General features: G+C 38.4%; 1 protein-coding gene across 5 annotated transcripts in view; it reads right to left on the minus strand.

The window, feature by feature from the left end:
* Positions 1 to 448: 448 nt before the first annotated feature.
* LOC126184705 (type-1 angiotensin II receptor-associated protein-like) overlaps positions 449 to 20418 on the minus strand; it is an 84246-nt gene continuing 64276 nt past the window's right edge. For 2 of the 5 annotated variants that reach the window (XM_049927222.1, XM_049927221.1), the window contains exons 6-8: positions 20095 to 20133; positions 14900 to 15037; positions 449 to 787 (exon numbers count right to left, since the gene is read on the minus strand). In XM_049927222.1, coding sequence (XP_049783179.1) covers positions 636 to 787; positions 14900 to 15037; positions 20095 to 20133 — 329 coding nt within the window. In that variant the 3' untranslated portion in view covers positions 449 to 635. Of the gene's footprint in view, positions 788 to 13247; positions 13523 to 14899; positions 15038 to 20094; positions 20134 to 20418 lie in introns of those variants that run through there. The other 3 variants (XM_049927224.1, XM_049927223.1, XM_049927225.1) reach the window with 3 other exon arrangements.

Here is a 20418-nt window from a genome sequence, read left to right on the forward strand (position 1 = left end):
CAAGCAGTAACATGTGGCATGTACCATATTTGGCAATTAACATTTCCATTTAATCCACAATGGTGGGAAAAAGAAGTGCACCATTTACCTTTGTTCCTTTAACTTCCGTGCTATGCTTCCAACCTGCATAACATTTTCTCAATGATTTTAAGCTTCTTGTAGACAATCTGCATTATTGCCTTTCAGTCTAATTTGTATACTCAGTACTTCCCATTTGGGAATATTCATATTTATCAGGCAAACTACTGAAAACCTAAATACGGATGGCAATACACAGAGTTTTTAAACTCATTTCTCCCAAATGCAAGCCCAGTGCACAAACTACTGTATCACTGCACTGAAACTTAACATTTTTAGTGTGTTCAAAATACTCTTTGCAGTTAGTTGTGAGAGCCATATACAGTGCGACAACTGGACACTTGTGGGAAGAAATAGGAGTAGAGAAAAATTTGATAACATGTATAAACACAGTTTATTAAAAATATTTGCACTACAAAATGTACAGTGAGTATTTCTCAGTAGTTAATGAAATTTTCAGCTGAATTAGGATATTTTTTACTCCATTTGGAGACAAACATCTCTCCACACAATTAGAACTTTTAAATTCATATGGTAATGTACAAAAAAAGACTGCATCAGGCACCATATGGTGGTGGTATTTTCTCTGGGCCCTGAGCAGAGTATAATGATGGAATGGTGCTTGTTCCTGCTGCATTATTGCTGGGGACTGCTTGGTGGGTTCCACTGTCTATGTCCTCATATACTGTCCTGGTTCTGCCAGAGTTACCTGAAAATTCCAGGTTAAAGGATTTAAATTTTACAAATATTGTAACATGAGTACACGCTTATGTATAACATAGTAACTCTTATGGTTATGATGCCACCCAGTTACATTATATGAAAAATGTACAACTGGCACTTAAATTATTAACTCTCACGAGTAAACATCTCTAACTTTATCTCATATTTTACGGAGAAAAAAAGCACATCTGCAAGATATTAGCCCCATCAATCAACCTTGTACAAAATTTTGCAGTGGATCAGTATGAGAATATTGTTAAAATAATATTGAATATATATAGGTGTGAGGTTGAGATATTACACAGTCGTATTACTTACTGTTATTCAAGTAGAATAATGTGTGTTCTTAAACAAGATTTTAAAACTCGTTGAGCAGATTTGTGCACCTACCCCCTCCTCTTCCCTCTTATCTTCAACATCTCACAAACAGAGCACTGGTTGTCACTCTGCTGTACTGTATTTCGCACTCTGGCATTAGGTGGTGGTGGTGGTGGTGGTGGTGGTGGTGGTGTAGTGAGTGACCAACAACCAGTGTATGCAAAAGTTTGAGAGTGGTACTTTCAGAAGCTTATAACTGCATACTTTCAGAATTATGGCCCAAATTTTCACTCGGGATCAATTCCTGGGGCTGATATCTTACAAGTGCGCTTTTTCCTCCTCAAAATATGAGGTCAAGTTGGTGACGTTTCCTTGACTGAGCAAGCTTTTCAGTAGTTTTGATTTTTTTTTCCAGAGCTCAAGGTGAAGGCTGGAAAAGTGCCTCATAATCCACATTTGGGCAAAATGATGAGGGTGCTAAAATTTCTAAGTTTATGGGTTTGTATCTTTCTGGAATGTGGTAAGTGATTTTTAGTACTGGTACTGCTTTAAGGAGTAGGAGCATCCAGAGATGATACAATAAAATTTCAGGAAGATATGCATGAAATGCCATAATAACAGTCACTACCTCCCAACAATTTTGAAGTGCTGTCAAACTGACAGTGTACTTTAACAACTGTGACAAACTTCTCCTATTGGAAAGCTACAAACACCCTCTGTCAGTTTAAAGCAAAAAAAGCAAGGGTGGGTCCGGTAATCATTGTTGGAGCAAACTATGCAGAAATTGGTGGCAAATACAGATTGTGGTCCACATCAGAACTAATGATGCAAGTTGTGAGACTAGACTACATTCCTTCCAATGAAATAGTACAGTTGACAAGACTAGCCATTGTGCTTTGATATGCTCACCTTCTGCAGTTTTGTTCTGAGAGATGACTGCAGGCCTCTGATTCTGATACATGTGGAAGGCCTGAGCCAGATACTTCGACAATTCTGTGAGAATCCACATTGTGACTCATGACAAATGAGTGACACTGGATGAAGCAAATCATCTCTTAATTTTGTTTTCATTACTGCACAGTTTAAGTTGGGAAGCCATTTTCAAATTTGTACATAGTGTTCAATGATAATTTTTCAGATAGTTGACTCCACCCAGTCAAGTAACAGTTACTGACCACAGACAACCTTCCACAAGAAGAAAATATTACGATATTAGTAAACCACCGTACAAACTTTCACAGAACTAGTCCAACTTGGCTAAACCTAAAAGACAAGCTATGTAAGACTCAAGTGAAATTAAATCAGTCTCCCCCGAGCCTGTACCATTGGTCCCTTTTAACCTGGGGTAGGAATGAACCGACTCCTCCCTCCCAAACCCATCACTTTTTCTCTCTCCTGAGGAAAGAACGAACAGTTCCAAGAGTTAGGAACAGTTTCTCACTTAAATAAGTGCTGACAGTGCTGGAAGCTTACCTCCTGAGGGTAAATACTGGCCAGCTATTCTCTCTCTTTTTCACTCATAGTTTCATTTATAAGCAAATCAAATGACAGCCTTACATTTATGAGTTGAATCTTTCCACTAATTAAAAATCTGGGAAGTGACCCATGCTAGAATAGGCCTGAAGTCAGTGGGGGTTCTGCTTAGCATGCACCTATGAAGGTTGCCTGAAGATCACAAAATTATTGACATGTAAGAGTAAAGGAGCTGTTGGTAAACCTGAACTATTAGACAGTAAGAAAAATACCAAATATCTCATGAACATTTTCTTAGGAAATTCCAGGAACTAGCCTTCAGGGCACTATGTATGAATATGCTACAATGCTCTACATATCACTGACAGAAATGAAGCAGCAAAATTAGACTAATAACTTGCACAATTGTACAAGCAAGCAGTCAGTGAATGGAACTCAAAGAACCTTTAATATATGGTGCAATCAGACAGACACCACCACACACTTCACAGTGACCATACAGTATAGAATAAGGCATTAATTACAATGGTCTTCAGGACTCTATAATATCTAGAAACAAATAGCAGCATAACAACACTATGAAAGCCCGACACCTGTATGTATTTAACATTTTGCAGGCAACTGCACAACAAAAAACTTATCAAACTTTTTTTCTTGTCCTCCAAACTCTTTCAAAATCCATATTAGACACCAGTTTGCAATTAGCTTCAATTAATAATCTGTACATCTACATCTGCATTTATACTCAGCAAGCCACCCAACGGTGTATGGCGGAGGGCACTTTATGTGCCACTGTCATTACCGCCCTTTCCTGTTCCAGTAGCATATGGTTCGCGGGAAGAATGACTGCCGGAAAGCCCCCGTGCGCGCTCTAATCTCTCTAATTTTACATTCGTGATCTCCCCAGGAGGTATAAGTAGGGGGAAGCAATATATTTGATACCTCATCCAGAAACGCACCCTCTCGAAACCTGGACAGCAAGCTACACTGCGATGCAGAGCGCCTCTCTTGCAGAGTCTGCCACTTGAGTTTGCTAAACATCTCCATAATGCTATCACGCTTACCAAATAACCCTGTGATGAAACGCACCGCTCTTCTTTGGATCTTCTCTATCTCCTCTGTCAACCCGACCTGGTATGGATCCCACACTGATGAGCAATACTCAAGTATAGGTCGGACAAGTGTTTTGTAAGTCATCTCCTTTGTTGATGGACTACATTTTCTAAGGACTCTCCCAATGAATCTCAACCTGGCACCTGCCTTACCAAAAACTCATTTTATATGATCATTCTACTTCAAATTGTTCCGTACACATAATCCCAGATATTTTTCAGTGTTTGTTCTGCTATCATATAATCTTGTAGTTAGCAGAAGGAATACTACACCATTTTTTCCCCAGGAGTAAGTCAGAAACAGATGTTTCCAACATAAAAACAGACTTGTTTACACTTAACATGCTACTAATTTTCACATCCTGTTTACATTTAACATATTGGTAATTTTTTTTTATGATGCAGATGTATGCAACAGCTTCTTATTAGTTACCGTAAATCAGTGTAAGTTACCTTAAGAATTTTTAATTTTCCTGGTGTAGATGTCACATTCATCATGCTACTTATGCATATTTTGACAGTATTCAGGCAATAATGATGTTACTGACACTTAAGAAGACAGTCATAATGTAATTTTGAATGAAATATTCTGTTTTAAAATTTCAAATGAAATACTTCAGCTTTCAACAGCTGTGTCTGCCACTGTTGTCAGAACTAAAACTACTCGGGTTGTCACAGTGTCCCATTTATACAAATGAGGCAGCAGAGTCTGGAACCTTCCAGAAGACAACAGAAATGACATGAGTGGGAAGCTGAGTTGGGCAGCTGGCTATTAATCTGCACAGAGCATAAGGCTTAACCTCATGAAATACCTACAGGATTACACTTGATTGATATTTTTATTTCTGATGAGATAGGTGTAATTGAAAGCCTCCAACTGGAAGACTGACACAATAATGGGTGAATGCAATTTTAATTTCATGATACACCAGGTCAAATATTTTGAGAGGTTGCTCCCCATACAAATAAGAATTTTGTTGCACTGTCCATTTGTGGCACATAAAGGAAGATTAAGGTTTAATGCCCCTGTAAATAATGAGATAATTGGAAACTAAGCACAAGTTCAAAATTGGAAAGGTATGCAATGAAAGTGGTCACTTCCTTACTTAGGGCTCCTCTTGGCTTTTACTTTAAGCATCTTAGAGAAGCTAAGAGAATCCTAAATCTGAATGGTTGGACAGGTCCCATGAATGTAAGTCCCAGCCCACAAATTTGTGTATTCGGCGAGGGACTACTTTGAAAAAGAAAAGGAAAACCGTAAGCCTTATTTCCTGCTGCTCAGGTTGTTAAGAGAACTGCAGCAGCATTGAAAATAAGCAAGATTTTGTAACAACAGGGAAAGAACACTACAGTATAGACAGTGGTGAGAGTGGCACAACAAGGCTGCACATACCAGCAAAGAAGCAGCTGAGGACGTAGCCATTGACAGCTTTGGACGATTTTCAGAAAGACGCTATTCGTCCTCATACATATGGTTATTATAAGAGAAGCAAACATTCCACTCTACCTGTGTCACTTCACAAAGATGATCTTTCCAAGGTTGCAAATTTTCATTACATACAGTGCTAAAAAAGACAGGCTTCAGCTATTCAGTGTTTAATGGACCCAAAATATTGATGGAAAGGACAGATGATATAATGGCATGGCAGTGTATATTTCTGCACAAGATCACGGTTGAAAATATAGTGTGGATAGATGAAACGTGGGTTAATGCCAGATATTCATTATGTAGGGGCTGGAGTGATGGAACGCCACAGGGGACCAAGGCAATGCCTGTTGGAAAAGGAGGGCACATTATTGTTTTATATGCAGGTACATCGAACAGTTCTGTGCCAAACTGCTTGTTTATGTTTTGTTAAAAAAAGACCAATTATTACCATGAAGAGAAGAACAGTGGTTTTTCAAAAGTGGTTCGAAATGTTGCTTATGACGAATCTGACAAGTCCATCTGTTATCGTCATGGGCAATAACCCCTTATCATTCCGTTGTTCACAATAGGACACCAACTTTGGCAACAAAAAAAAGAAGATATTATTCAGTGGCTGAAATGACGAAAAGTGGATTTGAAAGAATCTATGAAGGAGGCAGAATTACTCAAGATTATGGCATAAAAGTACCACAATTCCTTACATATGTAGTTGATGAGAGTGCCAAAAGGCACGAGCACGAAATTGTTTGGCTTCCTCCATACCATTGTCACTTCAAATCCGTTAAAGGGGTATGGCTGCAAATAAAAAATTATTTGCCTACATACAATACAAAATTCATGATGTATGAAGTTGAAATCTTTTTGTAGCAGATATTAATCAAGTACAAATAAGACATGGACAAAAATTGTACTGTTCACAAGTGTCATCAGAGAGGCAGCCAAAAATGAAGGCACTGTGGAAGAATGCATAAAAAATTTAATTATGCAACTGGGAAGGAGCAGTGAGAGTTCGAGCAGTGTCGAAGAAGACTATGTCACGTCACATTCTGACAGTAATTAGAGGGGTGTTCCTCCATTAGCATAACTACAACACACTCCATAATATAAGGAGTGACCAATCATCTTTATTGTGAGTACCACCTTCAGATTTTAACTGTTAACACTTTGCTGTCCACACGTCTCTTACAAATGTATTCGCTTGGCACCGGCAGTGCTAGTTCAGATTACTTGGCTTGTCGCCAGCCATTCTTAACATTATTGGGAGGTTATACATTGTTAAGTTTTCCTAATCTTGTTGTTAGTTCTCCTAAGGTCACAACCCTGTTTCCCCATTCTCATAAAATTTCAAAGATATACATACATAAATAAATACAAAATCTGTTTCATATATTTGTTTATTTGTATTGTCTTTGGTACTTAGTACTACTCTTTCGTAAGGTATGCAGCAAAAATTCTCCAAGATGTAACGCAACTCCACAAGACTTGCACATTAAGTTTTTTGTTCTCCATTTTTTGTTTTTGCTACATACATGGCAGTTCCTTCATTTTCGTTTATTTGTTTCGGAAATAAGTATTAGCTGGTGTTGCTTTACGTGACCAGAAAGTCTGTCAACCAGATCATGAGGAGACGTATGCAATGTAGTGGCAACCCTCAAGTTTTGCTCAGAAGCAGGTACACGGTCTTTTATCCACGAATCACACACCTCCAATAAAAAATTGTGAAATCACTCTAGTGGTCTGTACCGAAATATTGCCATGTATGAGACACATTAAATAATGTGCAATTAAAGAGGTACATGCAAACCTTTTTTGACCATTTTATAATTTTTCTGTATATAGGGTAATAACTCAAATATTGGTCTGTCTGATCCACTCCTTTCATGTATTTGTTGTAGTCTAATACACTTCAGCTTTTTTTAATTGTGTAATCGGTTTTTCTACATTTTCTTTGAGTGTCAGTCGAAGTGGCATTATGTATTGTAGAGATCATTTGTATTGTTTTGGTTTTCGAAGCTCTCCATACCTGTGCGAGTACTTCACCATTCCATTGATGACAAGATTCAAACACGTTGACTTTTGCGTGCTTTAATTTTTCCAAAAATCCTATATTTTGCTGTATCGTTCCAAAAACCCTAATTTTCTTTTCCAGTAACTTCTCTGCAAGTTATACACTGTTATAATAATTATCCATGTAGAGGTCATGCCACTTTCCATAAGAAGGTGTCAATAGTTCCATCACCGTTTTTGCTAAAGGCTATCATGCACCGCTATATATCTTGAATGAGGAAACGTATCCCACACTCTAATCTCACAGCACCTGAATGAGTATGCCATATTACGTAATTTTCAATGGATTGTAAACTTTAAAATTTAACCGTCCACGCCACAGTATCATTCCTTCATCAATTGAGATGTTTTGACTTGAATTAAAAGTCTCTCTCAACTTTTCAGAAAACAATCAATTGCGAATTGCACTTCGAAAAGCTGGTTGGCATTATCCGGTTAATTGTTGTTGTCAGAAAAATGTAAAAATAATAATATTTGTCTGAATCAGTTGTGGGACATTGTTTTGTGAAATATCGGTGTGGCTATCAATGGATTCGTTGACTAATAATCAGTGACCCTTTATGTTTTTTTTTACAATTCCCATAAGGACAGCAAGCCTAAACCATTTTCGAAGTTCGGGTCCCATAATGTCGACAAATTCGCCATTTTTTAAAATACAGTTTCCTTCTATTGCAATTCTGACTATAGTACTTGTTGGTTTTGTTGCTAATATATTTAAATAGATCATTCCCAATATACAATTCATGATATCCTCGGCACTCTGTATCTTTGGGAAATATGTTTGGACTGGGAGATCTTTCAAATTTATTACTGGTCCCCGGTAAATCAAAATCTGACCATTGTGCACTGTCGTCGTCTTCTGATTCATCCAAATCAGTTGGCAACTGTAGCATTCGCCAAATTCTTCTTGAACGTATTTTACTACCTTCCGACAATTCTGCTTCACTTTCATTTTTTTGATATTCAGTGTCTTGTTCCCACTCGGCCAAGTCGTCTGAAACGTCAGACAAGGCGTCCGCGCATTCATCGTAAATAATCTTATCGTCTCTCATCTGCCATGATGAAAGGGCACATACTTGTTGACTTGTATAACTTATTGTTACCTAAATAAAACACCAACAGAATGCAAAAGATACTGAAGTGCTGTCGCTTGCCACTGTGCGATACTATGCTCACGACACCACTGTGTTGTCGCCAGCCACTGTGCGATACTATGTACACGACACCACTGTTGTGTCACTGGCTGTTGACTGCTGTTTCGCGCACGGCACCACTGTGGTGTCGCCGGATGGCATATTATTAATATACTGATAAATTATTCAGTCTGTCATTGCAGAACTAATTAATATTGCTAATATTTAACAATGGAAACAAAAATTGCAAATGTCCGATTTGAGAAAATTTTTTTCATTTGTATTTTGAAGTTTGACAAATAACATTATGCTGTATCGGCATATTAGATACTAAATATGCTCATTTACATTTTTCGATATTATACAGGGTGTTCCATTTATCTGGTGACCGTCTATGCAGTGCAATAGATACTGGGCAACGAGAGCTCCGTTGCCTGGCTATAAGATGGGGTGTCGCCCATCTACTGCTGCGGTACGACATGAATACATTTAAAATTTAAGCAAATAAATTTTGTACTCGCCAATGTCATGCAATTACCTGCCATTATTTTCCACACATTTCTGACATCTACTCAAGAAATTATCACATGATGTAATTCTGTCCAAGATACTGAATTAATTGATTCATGGATATTATCCTCGAGTTCCTCTGTCGTGTGAGGATTTGTTGTGTACACTTCGTCCTTCAGTGCACCCCACAAATAATCACATGGAGTTAAATCGGGACTTCTAGTGGTCCAGATATTGTTACTAATCATTCTTTCATTGAACACATCATTAATTGCATGCAAAGAAACATTGATCATATGAATCCTTGCTAAATCCTGTTGAAGAAATGTGAAGCTTCATTCTCTTTCACTCAGTTCATTAAAAAATGGCCACAAAATGTTTTTTACACATCTTTCACTTGTAACTGTGTCATCAAAATGAATTGGGCCTATTATTCTGTCATAACTAACTGCCCATCACATCCCTATTTTTTGATCATGAAATGGTTCCTCATGAAGCACAACAGGTCTACCTGCACTCCAATGTTGACAGTTTTGGGAATTAACATACCTGTGTAATTGGAACCAAGCCTCATCTGGAAACAGAATGAGGTAAGGATCCATTTCACCTTCACGCACTTGTTTAAAAAACCCATTCGCAACACTTAACCCTGTGTGCAGGATCACCAGGTCGAAGTTATTGTACTACTAATACTTCATAGGGCCTTAGACCAAGCAGCTTAGCACCTCTTTGTAGAGGTGCACAATATTTGTGTTTGCTGCAAAAGATGTCTAAGACTTTTCAGGTATGCAGTGTCACTGCAATGAGCTTCTGTGAGCACTATACGTCATCTTTTATGCTTCTAGTCTTTAACACTTCTCGCTTCACAAAATTTATTCACTAATTTGAACTCCATCACAACTCTGAACTCTAACACCTCGAAACTTCTGTTCAAACAATCTCCAAACAGTATGAGCGGACACTCTACACACAAATGTATCATAAACAAACATTTGTTACGGAATTGAATAATTCGCTCTTGCCATGGTTGCATTCGCAAACTTCCCTGTTACACTTGTGATGCCCATTTCACTGCTCGACAAGGTATTTATGTGTGTATGGCCTTCAGGCATGGCTGGCCTGCAGTATCCCAGGCAGGCGGTTATCAGATAAATGGAACACTCTGTATATTACAAGCAGCAACTGTAACTAAATTCATGCATACACTATAGCTAACGGCACTTGTGGTCCTGGGTGAACCAACAGAACTATCTTTTTAGGTTTGCCTTCACTTGATCAAATGCCTTCTGCATTTCTGGTGTCTAATGCAGTGACTGCTGGCCACTCATGTTCTTTACCATTAATCCTGCTAACAGCACCTGCACCCTGGTCACCCTTGGCAGATGTCGATTGCAGTTTCGTGTTCCTAAAAACCTTCCAAGTTGGTGGTAATCAGTTGATCAAAGTATCTCTTCAATTATGGCTATTTTATCCTTCAAGGGGCACATCCCGGCTGCTGACCGTTTGTCACCAACGAATGTCACCTGCTGTTGCCAGAACATGCACTTTGCCTTACTGATTACCATTCCATATTTATTGATGTTCTCAAAAATGGCCCTGAGGTGCTCTTCATGCAACTCCTCTGACTTTGAGAACACCAATATATTGTCCAAATATACAAAACAACTTTGCAGTCCCTTTAGCAGCTCATTAATAAACCACTGCCATGTTGTGTCTGTGCTGTGTTCTTCAAGCTGAATGACATTTGCACATACTTAAACAAACCAAAGGGTTTTGTTACTGCTGTCTTTGCTATATCCTTCTCAGTTACTTGTATCTAATAGTATGCTTTTCTTGCAGTCAATTACGCTAATTACTGTCGCTCCTGCCAGAACTCTGGTGAAATCCTTGATGATGAGTATCAGGTAGTGGTCAGGCACTGTACCGGTGTTTAACACCCGGTAGTCACATAGAGCTTCCAGTTGCCATCTTTTTGTACCATGTGCAGTGGCTACACCGGGGGAGGGGGAGGGGGGGGGAGGGGCGCTATCAGATCTACATAGCATGCTCACCTTACAAAAACACTCGAATTCTGCCTTTGATACTATGAAATGGTCTGGGGCTAACCTTTGTGTGTGTGTGTGTGTGTGTGTGTGTGTGTGTGTGTGTGTGTGTGTCATGGTCCAACTTGTTTTCTGTCTTAGCATACCTGTGATGAATTCTCCTCTTTCAATTTGTGTGGTGCTGATGTGTACCTCTATTCCTATCTGACACAGGAAATTGGCAACCACTATGACCTCTGCTAGCACAAAGGTCGATCAGTAACTCTGCTGGCACCCTTAATATCTCAATTTCACATTTTATCCATCATAATCTTACCTGCTGAGATTCCAGTAACCTCTTCAGAGGAAACTTATTTACTCAAAGTTTTCGCCAGATTGTTCAAACTATGACAAACTCAGCAAACTAGTTATGTGAATTTTATTAGGCACAATGCTACATTAATAAAGGAATAGTAATCACATACTTATGAATATAAACAAGCAAACAGCAGTGTTCTTTTCGTGGCCTGCCATACCTACTGCTGACTGCTGTCATATGAGTGTGCACAAGGTTTCGTGCATCTTGTTGCTCTGTTGCCAAACCACTGGTGACACCAACAAATCTGTTCCTGTTGGCTGTTTTGGGCAGGTCTTAATTGTTTCTTGGCCAGGTAAGTTTTTCTAGTTTTGCAATACTACTGACACTTGCCTCTGTAGTGCACCATATAGTTGTTAAGCTTGTGCATTTGTTTAGTAATATCCACATGCTGGCCCTTCCGTATTGCTGCAGTCTCTTGCTGTGCGCAACCATCTCACCATTGTCCTGCTTGCTCTATGTGTACTGTCCAATTTTGCATAAATTTGGTCTGCCAGTGTTATCAGCATCTAAACATCGTCTTTATCACCAGACACTACTGCTGCTCTCACTGCACCTTGCAACTATGCTAGCCACATGTGTCTCAGTATAGCATATGGTAACTGCTTCTGCAATGATTCCTTGTAAGTACTACCAATATTTGGAGAGTGTGTTCTATCTTCAGTACCTGTTGTATATTTTTACCTAGTGGTTTACACATTCTGCTGATCAACAATATTTCCGAACATGTATACTGCTGTTTTACCAATGGCTTAAGTATGATATCTGCACCTATGGCAGCTGCCCAGGTGTCTGGTGCTTTTACTGACACTGCAAACTTCATGCATTCATCTTATCTCATTCCGTTCAAATGACAGCTCAAGCATTGTAAACCAAAGTTCCAGTTTGTTCAGTGTTAATTGTGATGTCTGCACCTTTGTTTGGGATTCATTTGTTTCTGCACATCTGCTGCTAACTGCTGGACTTCGGCTCACTGCAGAATTCTCCTGTTCCTCAACTGCCAACTGCAACCCATCTTCTCTGATAGCTGCTAACTCTCTCTGTGTGCGCACACATGTGTTGCCCCTTCACCCAACAGTATTGCTTAGCTCTGTATGCCCATTTGTGTATCTCTGGTTGGTTGCATGATCACCACTCATATGTTGTATCCAAATAATTACCACACGTCAGGATTTCTCTAAACTTTATTACCAATCTTAGGCATGCATTGTCAAAAGAAATGCAAAGTACTACAACCAAAAACAAATAATAAAATCCAAGGCATGAAGCAACTACCAACTGGGTCTGCTCCAGAGAATAAAAACCAACTTGCACTGTGCGCAAGTCACTCTGGTGGCAACAGCTCCCATAATGTTATTAGTGTTTGGCTGAACATCACACGTGTATCCACACAAGTACTGTGGATGTAAAACTTCCTGGGGTTGTTTTTACTTGTGATAGCTCTGGTACCTAAGACAGAAGCTTTTCACAGCAACTGACTGTGGTACAATGTGCTTTTCTGTCAGTACGTAAAACCTGTGGGGCACCACCTATTTAAAGTATTTCATCACTTTAGGCATGTGAACACTCAAGATCCAGACTTTCACACCCATTCTTAAAATTTGTGAAATTACAATATGACAACAGTACCATTAACAAACAAGAAATCTTGCCTATTTTGATGATCTGTATCGTAATCCATAAAATATTAAAAGAACTCAATGTGTCAAAGGATAGAAAACACTACGTAAATAACAGTCTTACACCCACTTTTTATTTTCCTTGCACTTTTTTTTGGTGCTAAACCTTATGACTTGCAACATTGCCTAACTAGGTCCAATGCAGTGCGGGTGGAAGAGTAATACTAATTGTTTTAATGCAGACTAAACAGTTTAAAATTTACAATACTGGCCATTAAAATTGCTACACCACAAAGATGACGTGCTACAGATGTGAAATTTAACTGACAGGGAGAAGATGCTGTGATATGCAAATGATTAGCTTTTCAGAGGATTCACACAAGGGTGGCACTGGTGGCGACGCCTACAACGTGCTGACATGAGGAAAGTTTCCAACCAATTTCTCATACACAAACAGCAGTTGACCAGCGTTGCCTGGTGAAACGTTGTCGTGATGCCTTGTGTAAGGAGGGGAAATGTGTACCATTACGTTTCCACCAATTCCAGGAAACGCATTTGCATTTCCTGACCTATCCCAATGAAGACGGTACGAAGTAATGGCTGTGACAGGTCTGACCAGAAGATTTAACGCAGCCATTCCACTGCTAAACTTTTCACCTGAAGCTGAAATAATACAATGGCATATAAATACACAACCAACACGGTCACATTGTAGCCTATCGCGATTGCGGTTTATCGTATCGCAACATTGCTGCTCGCATTGGTCGAGATCCACTGACTGTTAGCAGAATATGGAATCGGTGGGTTCATGAGGGTAATACAGAACATCGTGCTGGATCCCAATGGCCTCGTATCACTAGCAGTCGAGATGACAGGCATCTTATCCGCATGGCTGTAACGGATCGTGCAGCCACGTCTCGATCCCTGAGTCAATAGATGGGGATGTTTGGAAGACAACAACATCTGCATGAACAGTTCGACGATGTTTGCAGCAGCATGGACTATCAGCTCTGAGACCATGGCTGCGGTTACCCTTGACACTGCATCACAGACAGGAGCACCTGAGATAGTGTACTCAACGCCGAACCTGGGTGCACGAATGGCAAAAATGTCATTTTTTCGGATGAATCTAGGTTCTGTTTACAGAATCATGATGGTCGCATTTGTGTTTGGCGACATCGCGGGGAACGCACATTTGAAGCATGTATTCATCATCGCCATACTGGCGTATCACCTGGCGTAAAGGTATGGGGTGCCATTGGTTACCTGTCTCTGTCACCTCTTGTTTGCATTGACGGCACTTTGAACAGTGGATGTTACATTTCAGATGAGTTATGACTCGTGGCTCTAAGCTTCATTCGATCCCTGCGAAACCCTCCCTTTCAGCAGGATAATGCATGACCGCATGTTGCAGGTCCTGTACGGGCCTTTCTGGATACAGAAAATGTTCGACTGCTGCCCTGGGCAGCACATTCTCCAGATCTCTCACCAATTGAAAACGTCTGGTCAATGGTGGCCGAGCAACTGGCTCGTCACAATACGCCAGTCACTACTCTTGATGAATTGTGGTATCGTGTTGAAGCTGCATGGGCAGCTGTACCTGTCCATGCCATCCAAGCTCTTTTTGACTCAATGCCCAGCGTATCAAGGCCGTTATTACGGCCAGAGGTGGTTGTTCTGGGTACTGATTTCTGAAGATCTATGCACCCAAATTCCGTGAAAATGTAATCACATGTCAGTTCTAATATAATATATTCGTCCAATGAATACCCATTTATCATCTGCATTTCTTCTTGGTGTAGCAATTTTAATGTCCAGTAGTGTAATAATCTGTGATTGTAGGAGCAGTGCTACTTCATCATTCAGCACACCATAGAAATTTGTAGATAGAACAAATTATATAGGTGTGTTGCATTAACAGAAATGCGAAAGCAGAAAAATGCATAAGAAGCTTCCAAAACCACATATAGCTTGTGCAGAAATTTCATATCAATTAACTAAATTTCAAAATTATGTCAGGGACTAGTAATTAATGATTACCAAATATACCACCAATTCCAGGGAATGCATTTGTATTTCCTGACCTATCCCCATGAAGACGGTACAAAGCAATGGCTGTGACAGGTCTGACCAGAAGATTTAACACTGCCATTCCACTGCTAAACTTTTCACCTGAAGCTGAAATAATAAAATGGCATGTAAATACACAACCAAATATTTTCAACCATGTTCAAAACTTAATATATCAGGAAATTAACAAGTATTAAGATATTTGTTGGAACATTACACATTAGGCCATTACAAACACTTATTTTCTCATTACTGAAGGCAGGAAGCAATATTACACATTCAGAAATTAAATATTTGACACATTAAGAATCACAAAAGTTTATGAAACTGACAGTGCAGCATATCTTCTAATGTGAAAACCTGTGCAGGAATACGTTTAGCAGTACTGGTAGTCACATACAAGTTTATGATTTGCATGCTAATGTACATGGACATTAAGAAATATTCTCTACTTTCTTTAGATAACAATCGCAATCTTTTTCAGATTAGGAAGGAGAACGAGCAAGTTTGCTTAAAGATTGCGCACTGAGCATATTCATTTATTGCTCTTTGAGCCCAAATTATTGCTATAAAATTTTAAACTGTAAAATTAGATCATAGTAATGAGTTGTTAAAAGAATGTAAACAACCCAGAATACCTTTCGTATTATTTATATCACACCCAGAAAAAACATGAGTGATGACAATGTCTACAATCTTTGTGCTAAGAGGTATGAAGATAATTTATAACAGAACAGTATTTACTCACTAAAAAAAAAAAGTTCAGCCCTTTCTCAATTTAGAGAACACTAGACAACTGAAAAACACACAGTGGCAACTTTTAAAATTTGATAATTAAATTAAAATACAATTTCAGAGCTTCATGCAGTCTGTTTGTAAAACTGAACAAGTTAATGCACTCTTCAAATATATATACACAGAGTGTTACAAAAAGGTACAGCCAAACTTTCAGGAAACATTCCTCACACACAAATAAAGAAAAGATGTTATGTGGACATGTGTCCGGAAACGCTTAATTTCCATGTTAGAGCTCATTTTAGTTTCGTCCATGGAGCACGTTATGATTTCATACGGGATACTCTACCTGTGCTGCTAGAACATGTGCCTTCACAAGTACGACAACATGTGGTTCATGCGCGATGGAGCCCCTGCACATTTCAGCCGAAGTGTTCGTACGCTTCTCAACAACAGATTCGGTGACCGATGGATTGGTAGAAGCAGACCAATTCCATGGCCTCCACGCTCTCCTGACCTCAACCCTCTTGACTTTCATTTATGGGAGCCTTTGAAAGCTCTTGTCTATGCAACCCCGGTACCAAATGTAGAGACTCTTCATGCTCGTTTTGTGGACGGCTGTGATACAATAAGCCATTCTCCAGGGCTGCATCAGCGCATCAGGGATTCCATGCGACTGAGGGTGGATGCATGTATTCTTGCTAACGGAGGACATTTTGAACATTTCCTGTAACAAAGTGTTTGAAGTCACGCTGGTGACTTCTGTTGCTGTGTGTTTCCAGTCCATGATTAATGTGATTTGAAGAGAAGTAATAAAATGAGCTCTAACATGGAAAGTAAGCATTTCTGGACACATGTCCACATAACATATTTTCTTTCTTTGTGTGTGAGGAATGTTTCCTGAAAGTTTGGCCGTACCTTTTTGTAATTCCTTGTTCATCTTTTATCTTTATAGCCCCATTGTCACTACCATGTAGCAAAGATTGAATGTAATTACATTATAAAATTTGGGCAGCATTTCTATGCAATTTTTTTTTTTTTTTTTTACCAAAGATCACTGAAAAATTCTGCATAAATAATTAAAACCAACCCATTTATTATCTTTCATTGTTTGACTTATTTGATAAAGTTGCCTTAATATTTTGAATGGTTAAGTTTTTCTATTATCTGACTATTTTAATTAGGTCTTTAAAGTTTTAGTCTTTACTAAGACGGGGGGCGGGGGGGAGTGTCCCCCATCAGATATTACAGTGGGATTCCATCATAGTTAACAAGGACCCATGCCCCAACACAGCTTAAGGAACCTATCATTTCATTTGCTAGTGGAGTGGTTACTCCCATAGTTCCCTAGCTGTATTTGGCCTCTTCTGCTATTTACTTTGGTACAAATATCTCTTTCTGTTCCCTCCTGTTGGTCACACCTACCAACTTCTGTTTCTTCAACACAGACAGGTGAAGCTTTCTAAGACTGAGGGTACATCAAATGTCCTTATCTAATTGTTAAACCATCTCTGTGTGGATTAATAGTGAGACGTGGTTTCATCAAAATTTCTGATATGAAAACTCCATCGTACTCTTACTTGGCAAGATTCCAGTAAGCTCTTCAGAGGAAACTTATTTACTCAAAGTTTCCACCAGATTGTTCAAATTATGACAAACTCTGCAAACTAGTTATCACGTGAATTTTATTAGGCACAATGCTACATTACTAAATAAATAGTAACCACATACTTATTAATATAAAGAAACAAATATCAGTTTTCTTACACATAATTTAACAAACTTTTATAAAGGAAACTTAAGTGCACACAAAATTTGAAACTGTAAACAGTCTGTCCTTAGAAGTGCTAAAATGTGAATACAATATTACAAAGTAAAAGCTAAAATAATTGCATGATCGCTCTCTTACAAAAGCATTTTTATGAGCCAGTCTCTGAAAGTACATCAAATCTCACTCCAAATTATTTAGGAAGCGTATTATTCATTTCAATAAGTCTAAAAAATTCACTTTATAATTACATCTGTTTTAACAGAGTGCAGTGTTGTTGGTTTATTACCTCTGCTTCCTTGTCTACATATGCGAAACAAATTAATATCAGTTGTATGAGGTCAAAAGTAAATGAAAACTGGTAAAACTGATCACACCAAAAGCAATTTTGAAAAAGATGCTTTATATTTATGGGGAAAAAAAATCAAACTAAACTCTGCATTACAGAGGTTTTAAGCTCTCTCTAGTAGAAGAGTCTACATAATACAAAATTCACGAACACAAAATACAGCCCTGTTAAATTGTAGATATCAAAATATCAAAAACAGGACATAGACTAAGGTCATATACTTTGTAAACAACAACAACAACAACAACAACAACAACAACAACAGCAAAAAAAAAAAAAAAAAAACAAAAAAACAAAAAAACCAACAACCTACAGCACCATATGTTCTGCGGAGCTGACCATGGCTGTGGAACAATTCAAAGTCTATCATTAACAGGGTCTGTTCTTGAAGAACTTCCGAATGCTCCTTTAATGACAATGACAACAGTGCATTCGTGCCCACGCACATACACAAATGATTGTTACTTGTGCCATAGAAAATTGGCACATATGTACAATGGTAATTCCTATGTGACTTCAATCCCTGAACTTTAACAATATGATAAATTATAGAAAGCCATCTAGATTTATTTCTCAACTTCTAAGAATTGCCATTTTCTTGCCTTATGTTTGTGCAGTTACTTGTTAAATATTTTTGGCATCATCAGATCATATAAATCCAATATAATATGCTATTATAGAAGGCAAAGTATACATAGAAACATTTTTGTATAATATTGTGGTTTCATATTTCACACCAATAAAACCTATGCCTAAATTCAGGGCCAGCAATAACATCCTGGGGTGCAAAACCACAAGATGTTAGAACCACTGCATTGGCTGTTTTGCAACTTTGGTGCAAAATATGCATCCCTGTGTGGTAAAGGACAACCCATTTCAAGACTGTGGGCCCTTCCTTGATCCAAGTTTGCAGGTTAATCACCGGGTGCCTGAAACCCACCCCTGTCTAAAAGATACACTGTCTTGCTGACATTGCACCTGCAAGCATTCACTGTGAAGCTGCTGATTGTCAAATGCAACTGAAGGTTGAGAACATTGAAGCTCGCCAACTGTTTGGCCTTCAACAGTCTCAGCCTAGGCAGAAATCAAGGGGAAGTTTCCTCTAGACATCAAAGCCTTTGGAAGTACCTTGAGATAAGGAAAGACTTTCATTGTGGAAACCCAAGCACCAAGACTGTATGGACACGTGTGGACATTTCTGGCTGGTTACAATGAGAACTGGGGTGTTTGGAGGTCCCTAAACTGAATAAAAACTAGTGTCGACAGGGCTAAGCCACTGCTCAACTCGTGGGGCTTCAGATAAGAGGACATCAAGTGCAAGTGTGACCAAGAACAGTCAGCCATATGTGCCAATGTCATCTCTGCCCACTCTTATGCCCAGAACAAGATTTATTGTCTGGCAGTGACAATACCCTAAGTGTAGCTCAGTTCTGGAGAAATGTTATCTGCATGTAGATTTGGTCAATTCCTTTCTCTTGTTAATTTTTTTAAATATATGTATACATAACTATGATTGTTATGTTCTCATGTTTATATTTCATTGTATATATTTGGCATACTTCTGACGTGCATAAAAACAAAAACTGAGGTGTTGACTCAGACATCCCAATTAGTCGTATGTGTTTTTGATACTGACACTGACCCTTGTTTTACAAGTTTTAAGTTGTGATCTGGGTGATAGCAGTAGCTGAAATTATGTTATAAATAAAGATGTTTATTAAATGATTTAGACAGTTTTATTCACAAAATGGACCAAAATAAACTAGCAGTTTTGTCTGGAAGTAGTACGATCCTGGACTTGTGCATTTACCACCTATATGAGAGTAATAATTACAGCTTTGAAACTGACATTTAATAGATTTGGAAGTTCATTTACAAAAGTAAATAACAAAAACACAACATGTTACATATTTTGAACTCATCAGCCAGACTTCGATTTTATTCTTATTACTAAGGATTTCTGCACTTGATTCTGGAGGAAACAGTTCTTCCATTTAAGTGGAAGAAGGCAATTAATACTATAATTGCAATGAAAATTCTCTGATTACACTATCAGAACATATGTGAAGTTATATGTATAGCTATCTTTAAACAGAACTCTTCAAGGAAGCAACACAGCACGTGTGAGTGTGTGTGTGTGTGTGTGTGTGTGTGTGTGAGAGAGAGAGAGAGAGGTAGGTTATGAATAAATATATTAATGCTACAAGTGTACATCTGAAACAGCATGCAGATAACATTATAATGAATAGCCAAGTACATTAACTATGATACACTAAAGATAATTACTAGAAAAATAATGAAAGAGTAACTGACCCCAGACCATATGATGCTGGAAATTTCTTTTAAAAGAGACTGCAATGAAAGATAAATGTATTAATTTCATTTCACAACCAGATTTCTAAATTCTTACTAGAATTCACTGACAAATCCTTAAGCTTATCAGCACACTGAAGTGTAGCAAGGTGGAATAGATCCACTTGTTATAATGCACTCCCAATAAATATACTATTTTCTGCTATTTCCTGAATGCAATAAATATACCATTTGTATATAATCTCTAAATCATTTCCAAAACATTATTCAGTGTATAATTTAGAGGCAGCCAATAATTACAGTCTGAGTAATTTATATAGCACC

This window comes from Schistocerca cancellata, chromosome 4, assembly GCF_023864275.1.
Source record: "Schistocerca cancellata isolate TAMUIC-IGC-003103 chromosome 4, iqSchCanc2.1, whole genome shotgun sequence".
Lineage (NCBI taxonomy): Eukaryota > Metazoa > Arthropoda > Insecta > Orthoptera > Acrididae > Schistocerca > Schistocerca cancellata.